Source organism: Grus americana, chromosome 29, assembly GCF_028858705.1.
Source record: "Grus americana isolate bGruAme1 chromosome 29, bGruAme1.mat, whole genome shotgun sequence".
Classification (NCBI taxonomy): Eukaryota; Metazoa; Chordata; class Aves; order Gruiformes; family Gruidae; genus Grus; species Grus americana.
Genome location: NC_072880.1, coordinates 1,801,057 through 1,815,154, shown reverse-complemented (window position 1 = coordinate 1,815,154; position 14,098 = coordinate 1,801,057). Strand labels below are relative to the sequence as shown.

Sequence of the window (14,098 nt, the reverse complement as noted above, 5' to 3'; positions counted from 1 at the left end):
GCAATCCAGCTCCCAGCCCATCTGTCTTCTGTCCTTACAAGTACCACAGCTCAACATGATTTGAGGGGAAGGATGACTGGCGAACAAGAGCATCAGCCTGGTGACAGGCAGCCTACTGAAACCATTAACACCTGTGGCATTGAAGAGGGGCTGGCTCTTGAAATACACTCACAGAAAGGAAAAATAATCTGTCACTGAGATGGCTTGTATCCTGAGAAAAAAATTGATTAAAATTATAAAGGCTTTACCCTTCATGGTTGAAATCGTTGCAACGACATACAAACCCATGGAATGGAGTTAATTTGCATGTGCTGGAGTCCAGGGTCACACGAGACTGTAAGGGGTAAGTGGGATCTAATATGAATGCAGTGTAGAAAAAAACCCAAAACCCAGCATTATGAGGCAAGGAATCATGACCTGATTAGAAGCTGACTAGTGGAATGACATACGTGACACTGATCTGTTTATCTTACAGGGGTATTATTGCTCAATTCATGGGTGTCTGAAGCCAATACCACACTTTAATAACACAGCACTCTGCATGTATAAATCATTAATGAATACTTGTGATATGACATTTGATTTAAGGAGGACGCGGAGCTTCCTGATAAGAGTTATTGCCCTAGGGATGCCTCCAACGCACCTCATAATTTAGAAGGGATTTACAGAGAAAAAAATTTACCACTCTATTAGAGAAGCAAACAAGTAGCAGGTAAACAACTCCAGACAGGAAATCTGTCTGTAGGGAAGGGCAGATCTCAGGGTATGTGAGACACTTTCCCTGACTAGCTTGTCCTGTGGGCTGACAGCTACAGCTTTTGACATGACAGCCCAAAGACGAGCTACATGGGGACAAAAAAAGTCTTTGTCATCCTTGGTGGCTGCAGCTTTTCACCCTGATTCCGACTAGCAGACCCTTTAATCAGAGCTGATGCCCAAATAAGCATCCCAGGGACCAACTTTGTGTGGACTGACACTTTATCTATCAGAAAGGGTTAGGATGACCAGAAATGTCCTTTCCTAAGAATAAGAAACACAAGACTGATATCTGTCTAGACAACACATTGAAATAGAAGTGGTTACACTATACCCAGCTTTTTAGTGCAACAAAGTGTCATGGCAAGTCTCAGACCCTTCCTGGTTTAACCTGAAGGATCCTGCTTACAGTGGGGTCACTGGATGTGAATTTTTTCTGTGAATCTGGAGCAGATGTGTGGCTCTAGCTTTGTAGGGAGGTAACTTAATCTTCTCCTAGCAGAGCTGAGGGAATTATTTTTCACTGAGAAGGACATGCTGTGAAAGACAAAGGGAGAGAAGCAATGACATAGGATTTGTATAAAACATTTTTGCAGTAACAATAGGGACAGGCCCTGAGATTATGGCAGTAGGCTAATGCTTGAGAAAGGAGATGGTTTGTGTTGGTGATTTCTAAAAAAAACCATTTTTCAACCTTGATTTGTTACCCAGTGCTGCTGCTTTATATAGTCATAAGAATTTAGAGTAGCTATGGATGTGCTCCAGAAGTTTTCTAAAAGGTTATTATTATGACACACACAAACCTACTTTTTAATGAAAAAAATAACAACCCTGGTTTCTGAAGCTATTAAATATTGCCTGCTTAGAGAGTAACTGTGACTCTCAAATTATCCAAGTGACATAACTATTTAAATTTTGTCATATACTTGCAATATTTACATAGTATATACACTTTGTGTGTCTCAACCATTAATGAATATTTGGTGCTAACTTTGAAGTCCTTTCCTTTAAAGAAGCCAAAAGAGAAGCTTCAATATTGTTATACGGCCCCAGGGATCTGCAGACAGACGCACCTCAGTGGCTTCTAAATATGTAATGGAGGCAAATGAAAGATTAAGATTCTGATATTGCTAGGTAGAAAACTTTAAGTGAAATATACTTGAATGAATGAAAGACTATCTTATAAAACCACTTCCCTTAATCCAGGAATTGATCATTTATTACACCTCAGTGATTACTACAGGATGCATTCCCAATGAATTTGGTTTTTCTCTGTAATGTGTTCTTAAAATGATAAAAATAAAATCACAAATCTGGGTGTGATGTTTTGTAGGAACTCAGCTGGGTGGATAATTTTATCCCTTCACAGTTTAATTCTTGTTTCGCTATAGTCATGATCTATTAAGTTCTGTTTTAATGAATGAAATTAAACATTTCTCTCCTCAGAAATGTTTCATGCAATGGTGTAAAAATTTAAGCTTCAGTCTTTCTTAATTTTTCTTCATTTGGTTAGCCAAAATTACCAACTCAAATTATTTGAATGTAGTGTAAATGATTGCTACACCACCTGAACGAAGCATTTGGTTTTCTGTGTTTGGGTATGGCAATAAATCAGCTGAAAGAATGTGTCAAAGCAATTGCAGGGATGCCATCTTCTCATGTGTTCTCAATTGCTTTAATTTCTTTCCTACAGGAGAGTTGTCTGAATACTGTAAGTGGACATTCTGGATACCAATTTATGCCAGTGCATAACACTTTAGCATATTACACCCCTAATTAGACTAGGGAAACAACTTGTCCAATAGCCCATGTCCAACACCAGATGCTGAACATTATGTTTCCACTGAGAAATGCTTTGTAGAACAATTCTGATTTGCTTTGAAAAAAACACCGATTTGCTGTGATAAATTCCTAAGTCAGCATCTGTCAACAACTGCAGCACTTTTTCTATTGAGTTTCATCTCAAACATTTAATGGGATTTTTTTTATCTTTTACTATCACAGTCTTCACTGTTGTCAGCACATGGATGATTCAAAGTCCTGTTGTGAGAAGAGTTTTTTTTCTGTACTTCGTAGGTGTCAGGACTGTCCAATGTTGCACAATGGATTTTAATTGATATTTTGAATGTGCAATTCAGTATCTGGCCAGGTAGAAACTGCTGACCTGTCTAACTCCTTGTCCTTGCACAGTTTGAACACAAGTCCATAAAGTCTGAAAGTTTTCAGTCTCAGCTTGGTGAGATAATTCTCAGCCTGACTGACTGTCAAGAAAGGATTCTCCTTACAAGTAGTTGCTCCTTTTTCTTACTCCATGTAAAAACAAGATATCTTCCAAAGAGACCTCAAATGCTATTGGAAGAAGGGAGGGAAAAAACCACTCTTTTTGTCTTTGCAGAAATGGCTCTGCGGGTCAAGGGACAATTATTTCTACAAAAGATTTGAACTGTTAAGTTGACTTGGAAGAACACACGTTTTTAAACATTCTGATGGTATTGCATTGTGTGTTGTAAATTAAAAGTAGTTGGAGATTCTACAAAATTAGAAGGTAGCGACACAATACACTATAAACCGTGATGTGGTTTCTGAAATAAAACAATTAATGTTGACTGGCAAACTAAAATTTTGCTACTCTGCAAGTTATGTAACCTAATTAGGCTTTTATCTAAATAAAAATGCACTCTCAATGAAAGATTCAAACTAGATATGTGGCGCAATCCAAAGAAACAGAGAAAGATACCTGGAAGTATATTTGTGCAAAACATGCAATTTTCACAGTTATGTAACTACCAAAGATGAGTCCCGCATCATTCTAATTTGTAAATGGCCCTGTGAAAGATGAGCCAGTGACTAAAATGACAGAGGAGGAAAAACACATTGCTTTCCAGGCAGATCACCATAAATGACTAAATTACCTGAATCAACGGTGCTGTGCATGAAATTCATTTGATCTCTAATAATGTCACATAAAACAAGGCTCTAGGGTGGAATGGCCATGCCATTGCCAGGATATGGGGAGGGAGCATTGGAAATACCAAATCAAAGCGTACTTCAGTAGTAGGGAGTGCGTTGCATAGAAGATGAGATGTTGGTAAGACATTACATGCGCAAAGGGTGCCCAGGGGCCTGGGGCGGTCTGGACCAGTATAAAAGCCAGTCCAAGAGCAGGCTCCCTCATCCACTTCTCTTGCCTTCTCCTCCTTGGTGAACAAGGTGAGCTGCAACCTCCTTTGCCTGTTTCGTGCCTTTCTCCTTTTTCTTTGCCTCATTGTAGCTCTTGCGGAGAGCCTTGTTCCTTGATCCTGCTCCCAGAATCTCAGTTCTCTTTGCCACACTGTGGGGAGGTGGGAGAAAGCCTTGGGGATTCTTTGCAGGGAAACTGTGGAGCTGGGAGTCCTAAGGCTCTCTTCCTCCCCACGCAGCCTGTCCTTCCTCCCCAGCCTATGCCTTTTCTCTTGCCCAGCAGGCTGTCGGGCTGCACCTCACACGCTGCCTGTGCTTTCCCTGCCCTCTCTCCCTGCAGGTGCACCTCCGTCGCGCAGCCATGTCCTGCTACGATCTGTGCCGCCCCTGTGGCCCAACCCCGCTTGCCAACAGCTGCAACGAGCCCTGTGTCAGGCAGTGCCAGGACTCCCGGGTGATTATTGAACCATCTCCCGTGGTGGTGACCCTGCCCGGACCCATCCTCAGCTCCTTCCCCCAGAACACCGCTGTGGGATCCACCACCTCCGCTGCCGTTGGCAGCATCCTGAGTGCTGAGGGAGTGCCCATCTCCTCCGGAGGCTTTGGCCTCTCTGGCCTTGGTGGCCGCTACTATGGCAGAAGGTGCCTGCCCTGCTAAAGGCAGGCTGGACGTCCAGCGAGTGCATCGACCAGGAAGCCCAAAGCCAGGTGCTGGACTGAGGACAGAGCTGCTGGCCAGGGTTTCCGGAGGGCTTGAGCGGCCTCGCGCCCTCCTGCAAAGGAAGGAGGGGAGCAAGGTGCCAGCCTGTGCTGTCTGGAAACATGGCCAACTGATGCCGCCTTCTTCTCCTCCTGCTTTCGTCTGTGCGTCATGAGTCCCTGTTGTCTCCTGCTGTCCTGTGCCACGGGTTCATCCTGAAGCAATGCGAGAGGGGCCCTGCTCATCACCCTCTCCCTCTCCTGTGTGTGGGAGGCAGACGCTTGTCCCGTTGCTGTGAAGGGGTGCCTGGCTGTCAGCTGCCCTTGTAGCAGCCTGGACCGGGTCCCTTCCACCATGCACTGCTTGCTTTCACTCTCTAGACTCATTAAAGTTTGTGCTGCATTGTAGCTTGAGTCTCCTCGTGTTCCTTCCCTCCTGGGATGCCCAGCCAAGCTGCTCAATGGGAGATGCGATGCCCTGGAGGGGAATGGGGTGGGTGTGTAAGGGCCAATGGTGGACCCGCCTCATGCCTGGAGGAGCCGAGTAGCCTGAAGGGCCACGGTGGTTGGAAGAGACACGGTGGGGTGTGTGGTATTGTCTGAGAATGGGAAGGGTGGCCAGGAGCTCCCCCAAGGAAGATGTGAGCAAGGAACAGCTTTGGCTACTGGCTTGCAGCTGATGAGGGAAGCCATTGACTGCTGGAAGACACTTCTGTGCAGGGTAACCCCCTCCTGGCCAAGGCTCTGCATGCACGTTGTCACTCGCAATGTGCCCTTGCCCTTCACTCCCCTAAACGCTTGTACCCATCCCCGGAACATGAGGGAGTCCCAAAGGAGTTGAAGGGACAGGTGTCAGGCAGGGCAATTGCATAAAGGGACGTGTGAGCCCTCTGCTAGGTTTTGGCCCAATGGGCATAGGTTGGAGCATGGGTGTGTAAAATGGTAGCGGAGGGGCACGGACACAGAGGGATCGTCCTCCCGCCTCTCAAAGGGATGGGTGGTGTATGCGAGGTGTCCTGGGAACTCCGTGGAGGGCTGGAGGGGAGCAGGAAAAGCATCTTCTCCCCCACTGGAGGCATCTTGTGGTCTAAAGCATTAAGTGTTGTGCAGTCCTTCTGTGTGTGTCAGTGTGTCCTGAAGGCACGTGTGTCTGGAGCAGATGTGCAGCAAGTCGTCCAGAAACCTCACTCAGGTGCTGTTCAGGCTGTGCCCAGAGAGGTCCCAAGCAGTGATCCTGTTGTTCCTCCAAGCAGCCCTCAAGCTGGGGAGACTGAGGGAGAGTTACCCTGCCAGTTGGGTTCTCAGTCCCTCCTTCCCACGCCCTTGTCCTCCACAGGCAATATTCTGGTGGTCCTACTGCTGCTCTTGTACTTCAGGTAGAGTAGGAGACACGTCTTGTGCCGTGCTCGTCTGACTGTCCTTGCAAAGACTCATGGAGCCTGCGCAGGGTGGGATGTCGTGTGGAGATCCTGCCACGTATTTGGTCATGCCAGGCGTGGCAGCGGTCTGGAAGGCGAAAGCAGAAGCTGTGGCAAAGACAGGGGCAGGAAGAAGGATGTGTATGGATTGGCCAGCACGTGCCTTGGTGACTGGGGAGCCCGCAACTTTACCCGCATTCCCCACCAAAGAGTGTTGGGCGAGGAATAGACTTCATCCTTAACACGAGTAGTCTGCTGCTACAAGTCGGCAGGGCTGAAGGAGAGGGGGAAGACGGCAGTAGAGCCAGGGAAAGTTCTGCCGAGAGCGAAGCTCAATCTCCGAGAGAGAGTCTAAAAGCCAAGAGCAGAGGTGCCCTGCCTAGAACGGCGATGCTTAATACGGCGTGAGTGAGCAGGGCATGAGAGAGAGGGCCTGATGGTGCCGACCTTTGCCTGTGGATGTCCAGGCTGAAGCCTCAGGGTTATGAGGAGAGCTGCCCCATTCATCAGGAAACACTTGAAAGTGCGTCCCTGGAGGGCAAGAGGCTGGCATCAGCTGGCGAGGTGGGACGCTCCTCATCACTGGCTGCATCATCTCCTGTGCTGACGTGTCATTTCCCCTGGAAACGTTTTGGCCTCTAATACTGTCACTTGAAAGGAGCCTGCGTGGCTGAATGGGCATGTCCTGAACAGGGAAATGAAAAGGCAGCGTTGCAGGGAACACAAGCAGTGCCCTCATTTCTTTAATTGTGATGCTTTGCATGCAAGATGAGCTTGTTGGTAAACACATTACATGCGCAAAGGGTGCCCAGGGGCCCGGGGCGGTCTGGACCAGTATAAAAGCCAGTCCAAGAGCAGGCTCCCTCATCCACTTCTCTTGCCTTCTCCTCCTTGGTGAACAAGGTGAGCTGCAACCGCCTTTGCCTCACCTCTTCTCTTCTCTTCTCTTCTCTTCTCTTCTCTTCTCTTCTCTTCTCTTCTCTTCTCGGCTCGGCTCTTTCTCCTGTCCTCCTCTTTGTCTTTGGGCTTTGGTATAGCTTTTGCCGAGAGCCTTGCTCTTTGGTGGTTTTCCTGAGTCTTGTCTCATTGCCAGCACGGTGGGAGGTGGGAGAAGGTGTTGGGGTTTCTTTGCGGGGCCACCTTGGGGACCAGGGCTCCTTATTGTGCCTTCCTCCCCACGCAGCCTGTCCTTCCTCCCCAGCCTATGCCTTTTCTCTTGCCCAGCAGGCTGTCGGGCTGCACCTCACACGCTGCCTGTGCTTTCCCTGCCCTCTCTCCCTGCAGGTGCACCTCCGTCGCGCAGCCATGTCCTGCTACGATCTGTGCCGCCCCTGTGGCCCAACCCCGCTTGCCAACAGCTGCAACGAGCCCTGTGTCAGGCAGTGCCAGGACTCCCGGGTGGTGATCCAGCCCTCTCCCGTGGTGGTGACCCTGCCCGGACCCATCCTCAGCTCCTTCCCCCAGAACACCGCTGTGGGATCCACCACCTCCGCTGCCGTTGGCAGCATCCTGAGTGAGGAGGGAGTGCCCATCTCCTCCGGAGGCTTTGGCCTCTCTGGCCTTGGTGGCCGCTACTACGGCAGAAGGTGCCTGCCCTGCTAAAGGCGGGCTGGACGTCCAGCGAGTGCATCGACCAGGAAGCCCGAAGCCAGGTGCTGGACTGAGGACGGAGCTGCTGGCCAGGGTTTCCGGAGGGCTTGAGCGGCCTCGCGCCCTCCTGCAAAGGAAGGAGGGGAGCAAGGTGCCAGCCTGTGCTGTCTGGAAACATGGCCAACTGATGCCGCCTTCTTCTCCTCCTGCTTTCGTCTGTGCGTCATGAGTCCCTGTTGTCTCCTGCTGTCCTGTGCCACGGGTTCATCCTGAAGCAATGCGAGAGGGGCCCTGCTCATCACCCTCTCCCTCTCCTGTGTGTGGGAGGCAGACGCTTGTCCCGTTGCTGTGAAGGGGTGCCTGGCTGTCAGCTGCCCTTGTAGCAGCCTGGACCGGGTCCCTTCCACCATGCACTGCTTGCTTTCACTCTCTAGACTCATTAAAGTTTGTGCTGCATTGTAGCTTGAGTCTCCTCGTGTTCCTTCCCTCCTGGGATGCCCAGCCAAGCTGCTCAATGGGAGATGCGATGCCCTGGAGGGGAATGGGGTGGGTGTGTAAGGGCCAATGGTGGACCCGCCTCATGCCTGGAGGAGCCGAGTAGCCTGAAGGGCCACGGTGGTTGGAAGAGACACGGTGGGGTGTGTGGTATTGTCTGAGAATGGGAAGGGTGGCCAGGAGCTCCCCCAAGGAAGATGTGAGCAAGGAACAGCTTTGGCTACTGGCTTGCAGCTGATGAGGGAAGCCATTGACTGCTGGAAGACACTTCTGTGCAGGGTAACCCCCTCCTGGCCAAGGCTCTGCATGCACGTTGTCACTCGCAATGTGCCCTTGCCCTTCACTCCCCTAAACGCTTGTACCCATCCCCGGAACATGAGGGAGTCCCAAAGGAGTTGAAGGGACAGGTGTCAGGCAGGGCAATTGCATAAAGGGACGTGTGAGCCCTCTGCTAGGTTTTGGCCCAATGGGCATAGGTTGGAGCATGGGTGTGTAAAATGGTAGCGGAGGGGCACGGACACAGAGGGATCGTCCTCCCGCCTCTCAAAGGGATGGGTGGTGTATGCGAGGTGTCCTGGGAACTCCGTGGAGGGCTGGAGGGGAGCAGGAAAAGCATCTTCTCCCCCACTGGAGGCATCTTGTGGTCTAAAGCATTAAGTGTTGTGCAGTCCTTCTGTGTGTGTCAGTGTGTCCTGAAGGCACGTGTGTCTGGAGCAGATGTGCAGCAAGTCGTCCAGAAACCTCACTCAGGTGCTGTTCAGGCTGTGCCCAGAGAGGTCCCAAGCAGTGATCCTGTTGTTCCTCCAAGCAGCCCTCAAGCTGGGGAGACTGAGGGAGAGTTACCCTGCCAGTTGGGTTCTCAGTCCCTCCTTCCCACGCCCTTGTCCTCCACAGGCAATATTCTGGTGGTCCTACTGCTGCTCTTGTACTTCAGGTAGAGTAGGAGACACGTCTTGTGCCGTGCTCGTCTGACTGTCCTTGCAAAGACTCATGGAGCCTGCGCAGGGTGGGATGTCGTGTGGAGATCCTGCCACGTATTTGGTCATGCCAGGCGTGGCAGCGGTCTGGAAGGCGAAAGCAGAAGCTGTGGCAAAGACAGGGGCAGGAAGAAGGATGTGTATGGATTGGCCAGCACGTGCCTTGGTGACTGGGGAGCCCGCAACTTTACCCGCATTCCCCACCAAAGAGTGTTGGGCGAGGAATAGACTTCATCCTTAACACGAGTAGTCTGCTGCTACAAGTCGGCAGGGCTGAAGGAGAGGGGGAAGACGGCAGTAGAGCCAGGGAAAGTTCTGCCGAGAGCGAAGCTCAATCTCCGAGAGAGAGTCTAAAAGCCAAGAGCAGAGGTGCCCTGCCTAGAACGGCGATGCTTAATACGGCGTGAGTGAGCAGGGCATGAGAGAGAGGGCCTGATGGTGCCGACCTTTGCCTGTGGATGTCCAGGCTGAAGCCTCAGGGTTATGAGGAGAGCTGCCCCATTCATCAGGAAACACTTGAAAGTGCGTCCCTGGAGGGCAAGAGGCTGGCATCAGCTGGCGAGGTGGGACGCTCCTCATCACTGGCTGCATCATCTCCTGTGCTGACGTGTCATTTCCCCTGGAAACGTTTTGGCCTCTAATACTGTCACTTGAAAGGAGCCTGCGTGGCTGAATGGGCATGTCCTGAACAGGGAAATGAAAAGGCAGCGTTGCAGGGAACACAAGCAGTGCCCTCATTTCTTTAATTGTGATGCTTTGCATGCAAGATGAGCTTGTTGGTAAACACATTACATGCGCAAAGGGTGCCCAGGGGCCTGGGGCGGTCTGGACCAGTATAAAAGCCAGTCCAAGAGCAGGCTCCCTCATCCACTTCTCTTGCCTTCTCCTCCTTGGTGAACAAGGTGAGCTGCAACCGCCTTTGCCTCACCTCTTCTCTTCTCTTCTCTTCTCTTCTCTTCTCTTCTCTTCTCTTCTCTTCTCTTCTCGGCTCGGCTCGGCTCGGCTCTTTCTCCTGTCCTCCTCTTTGTCTTTGGGCTTTGGTATAGCTTTTGCCGAGAGCCTTGCTCTTTGGTGGTTTTCCTGAGTCTTGTCTCATTGCCAGCACGGTGGGAGGTGGGAGAAGGTGTTGGGGTTTCTTTGCGGGGCCACCTTGGGGACCAGGGCTCCTTATTGTGCCTTCCTCCCCACGCAGCCTGTCCTTCCTCCCCAGCCTATGCCTTTTCTCTTGCCCAGCAGGCTGTCGGGCTGCACCTCACACGCTGCCTGTGCTTTCCCTGCCCTCTCTCCCTGCAGGTGCACCTCCGTCGCGCAGCCATGTCCTGCTACGATCTGTGCCGCCCCTGTGGCCCAACCCCGCTTGCCAACAGCTGCAACGAGCCCTGTGTCAGGCAGTGCCAGGACTCCCGGGTGGTGATCCAGCCCTCTCCCGTGGTGGTGACCCTGCCCGGACCCATCCTCAGCTCCTTCCCCCAGAACACCGCTGTGGGATCCACCACCTCCGCTGCCGTTGGCAGCATCCTGAGTGAGGAGGGAGTGCCCATCTCCTCCGGAGGCTTTGGCCTCTCTGGCCTTGGTGGCCGCTACTACGGCAGAAGGTGCCTGCCCTGCTAAAGGCGGGCTGGACGTCCAGCGAGTGCATCGACCAGGAAGCCCGAAGCCAGGTGCTGGACTGAGGACGGAGCTGCTGGCCAGGGTTTCCGGAGGGCTTGAGCGGCCTCGTGCCCTCCTGCAAAGGAAGGAGGGGAGCAAGGTGCCAGCCTGTGCTGTCTGGAAACATGGCCAACTGATGCCGCCTTCTTCTCCTCCTGCTTTCGTCTGTGCGTCATGAGTCCCTGTTGTCTCCTGCTGTCCTGTGCCACGGGTTCATCCTGAAGCAATGCGAGAGGGGCCCTGCTCATCACCCTCTCCCTCTCCTGTGTGTGGGAGGCAGACGCTTGTCCCGTTGCTGTGAAGGGGTGCCTGGCTGTCAGCTGCCCTTGTAGCAGCCTGGACCGGGTCCCTTCCACCATGCACTGCTTGCTTTCACTCTCTAGACTCATTAAAGTTTGTGCTGCATTGTAGCTTGAGTCTCCTCGTGTTCCTTCCCTCCTGGGATGCCCAGCCAAGCTGCTCAATGGGAGATGCGATGCCCTGGAGGGGAATGGGGTGGGTGTGTAAGGGCCAATGGTGGACCCGCCTCATGCCTGGAGGAGCCGAGTAGCCTGAAGGGCCACGGTGGTTGGAAGAGACACGGTGGGGTGTGTGGTATTGTCTGAGAATGGGAAGGGTGGCCAGGAGCTCCCCCAAGGAAGATGTGAGCAAGGAACAGCTTTGGCTACTGGCTTGCAGCTGATGAGGGAAGCCATTGACTGCTGGAAGACACTTCTGTGCAGGGTAACCCCCTCCTGGCCAAGGCTCTGCATGCACGTTGTCACTCGCAATGTGCCCTTGCCCTTCACTCCCCTAAACGCTTGTACCCATCCCCGGAACATGAGGGAGTCCCAAAGGAGTTGAAGGGACAGGTGTCAGGCAGGGCAATTGCATAAAGGGACGTGTGAGCCCTCTGCTAGGTTTTGGCCCAATGGGCATAGGTTGGAGCATGGGTGTGTAAAATGGTAGCGGAGGGGCACGGACACAGAGGGATCGTCCTCCCGCCTCTCAAAGGGATGGGTGGTGTATGCGAGGTGTCCTGGGAACTCCGTGGAGGGCTGGAGGGGAGCAGGAAAAGCATCTTCTCCCCCACTGGAGGCATCTTGTGGTCTAAAGCATTAAGTGTTGTGCAGTCCTTCTGTGTGTGTCAGTGTGTCCTGAAGGCACGTGTGTCTGGAGCAGATGTGCAGCAAGTCGTCCAGAAACCTCACTCAGGTGCTGTTCAGGCTGTGCCCAGAGAGGTCCCAAGCAGTGATCCTGTTGTTCCTCCAAGCAGCCCTCAAGCTGGGGAGACTGAGGGAGAGTTACCCTGCCAGTTGGGTTCTCAGTCCCTCCTTCCCACGCCCTTGTCCTCCACAGGCAATATTCTGGTGGTCCTACTGCTGCTCTTGTACTTCAGGTAGAGTAGGAGACACGTCTTGTGCCGTGCTCGTCTGACTGTCCTTGCAAAGACTCATGGAGCCTGCGCAGGGTGGGATGTCGTGTGGAGATCCTGCCACGTATTTGGTCATGCCAGGCGTGGCAGCGGTCTGGAAGGCGAAAGCAGAAGCTGTGGCAAAGACAGGGGCAGGAAGAAGGATGTGTATGGATTGGCCAGCACGTGCCTTGGTGACTGGGGAGCCCGCAACTTTACCCGCATTCCCCACCAAAGAGTGTTGGGCGAGGAATAGACTTCATCCTTAACACGAGTAGTCTGCTGCTACAAGTCGGCAGGGCTGAAGGAGAGGGGGAAGACGGCAGTAGAGCCAGGGAAAGTTCTGCCGAGAGCGAAGCTCAATCTCCGAGAGAGAGTCTAAAAGCCAAGAGCAGAGGTGCCCTGCCTAGAACGGCGATGCTTAATACGGCGTGAGTGAGCAGGGCATGAGAGAGAGGGCCTGATGGTGCCGACCTTTGCCTGTGGATGTCCAGGCTGAAGCCTCAGGGTTATGAGGAGAGCTGCCCCATTCATCAGGAAACACTTGAAAGTGCGTCCCTGGAGGGCAAGAGGCTGGCATCAGCTGGCGAGGTGGGACGCTCCTCATCACTGGCTGCATCATCTCCTGTGCTGACGTGTCATTTCCCCTGGAAACGTTTTGGCCTCTAATACTGTCACTTGAAAGGAGCCTGCGTGGCTGAATGGGCATGTCCTGAACAGGGAAATGAAAAGGCAGCGTTGCAGGGAACACAAGCAGTGCCCTCATTTCTTTAATTGTGATGCTTTGCATGCAAGATGAGCTTGTTGGTAAACACATTACATGCGCAAAGGGTGCCCAGGGGCCTGGGGCGGTCTGGACCAGTATAAAAGCCAGTCCAAGAGCAGGCTCCCTCATCCACTTCTCTTGCCTTCTCCTCCTTGGTGAACAAGGTGAGCTGCAACCGCCTTTGCCTCACCTCTTCTCTTCTCTTCTCTTCTCTTCTCTTCTCTTCTCTTCTCTTCTCTTCTCTTCTCGGCTCGGCTCGGCTCTTTCTCCTGTCCTCCTCTTTGTCTTTGGGCTTTGGTATAGCTTTTGCCGAGAGCCTTGCTCTTTGGTGGTTTTCCTGAGTCTTGTCTCATTGCCAGCACGGTGGGAGGTGGGAGAAGGTGTTGGGGTTTCTTTGCGGGGCCACCTTGGGGACCAGGGCTCCTTATTGTGCCTTCCTCCCCACGCAGCCTGTCCTTCCTCCCCAGCCTATGCCTTTTCTCTTGCCCAGCAGGCTGTCGGGCTGCACCTCACACGCTGCCTGTGCTTTCCCTGCCCTCTCTCCCTGCAGGTGCACCTCCGTCGCGCAGCCATGTCCTGCTACGATCTGTGCCGCCCCTGTGGCCCAACCCCGCTTGCCAACAGCTGCAACGAGCCCTGTGTCAGGCAGTGCCAGGACTCCCGGGTGGTGATCCAGCCCTCTCCCGTGGTGGTGACCCTGCCCGGACCCATCCTCAGCTCCTTCCCCCAGAACACCGCTGTGGGATCCACCACCTCCGCTGCCGTTGGCAGCATCCTGAGTGAGGAGGGAGTGCCCATCTCCTCCGGAGGCTTTGGCCTCTCTGGCCTTGGTGGCCGCTACTACGGCAGAAGGTGCCTGCCCTGCTAAAGGCGGGCTGGACGTCCAGCGAGTGCATCGACCAGGAAGCCCGAAGCCAGGTGCTGGACTGAGGACGGAGCTGCTGGCCAGGGTTTCCGGAGGGCTTGAGCGGCCTCGTGCCCTCCTGCAAAGGAAGGAGGGGAGCAAGGTGCCAGCCTGTGCTGTCTGGAAACATGGCCAACTGATGCCGCCTTCTTCTCCTCCTGCTTTCGTCTGTGCGTCATGAGTCCCTGTTGTCTCCTGCTGTCCTGTGCCACGGGTTCATCCTGAAGCAATGCGAGAGGGGCCCTGCTCATCACCCTCTCCCTCTCCTGT

At 52.8% G+C, this 14,098-nt stretch overlaps 3 protein-coding genes and 1 pseudogene across 3 annotated transcripts; all 4 read left to right on the top strand.

Annotated features, from left to right (window-relative positions):
• The first annotated feature begins 3,856 nt into the window (after positions 1–3,856).
• Positions 3,857–4,594, top strand: LOC129197498 (feather beta keratin-like; annotated as a pseudogene).
• Positions 4,595–6,874: 2,280 nt separating this feature from the next.
• LOC129197611 (feather beta keratin) lies at positions 6,875–8,075 on the top strand. The gene is made up of 2 exons (XM_054806224.1): positions 6,875–6,956; positions 7,338–8,075. Exon 2 carries the CDS (start codon positions 7,359–7,361, stop codon positions 7,653–7,655), a length of 297 nt encoding a protein of 98 aa, XP_054662199.1. The 5' UTR covers positions 6,875–6,956; positions 7,338–7,358; the 3' UTR covers positions 7,656–8,075.
• A 1,860-nt stretch (positions 8,076–9,935) lies between these two features.
• Positions 9,936–10,740, top strand: LOC129197621 (feather beta keratin). Its single transcript, XM_054806244.1, has 2 exons — positions 9,936–10,017; positions 10,409–10,740. Exon 2 carries the CDS (start codon positions 10,430–10,432, stop codon positions 10,724–10,726), a length of 297 nt encoding a protein of 98 aa, XP_054662219.1. The 5' UTR covers positions 9,936–10,017; positions 10,409–10,429; the 3' UTR covers positions 10,727–10,740.
• A 2,266-nt stretch (positions 10,741–13,006) lies between these two features.
• On the top strand, positions 13,007–13,806 carry LOC129197608 (feather beta keratin). Its single transcript, XM_054806220.1, has 2 exons — positions 13,007–13,088; positions 13,475–13,806. The coding sequence occupies exon 2, from the start codon at positions 13,496–13,498 to the stop codon at positions 13,790–13,792; it is 297 nt and encodes a 98-aa protein (XP_054662195.1). The 5' UTR covers positions 13,007–13,088; positions 13,475–13,495; the 3' UTR covers positions 13,793–13,806.
• The last annotated feature ends 292 nt before the right edge of the window (positions 13,807–14,098 follow it).

Coding starts and splice junctions, on each gene's coding strand:
- LOC129197621 (XM_054806244.1), top strand. CDS start 10,430: ATGTCCTGCTACGATCTGTGCCGCCCCTGTGGCCCAACCCCGCTTGCC.
- LOC129197608 (XM_054806220.1), top strand. CDS start 13,496: ATGTCCTGCTACGATCTGTGCCGCCCCTGTGGCCCAACCCCGCTTGCC.
- LOC129197611 (XM_054806224.1), top strand. CDS start 7,359: ATGTCCTGCTACGATCTGTGCCGCCCCTGTGGCCCAACCCCGCTTGCC.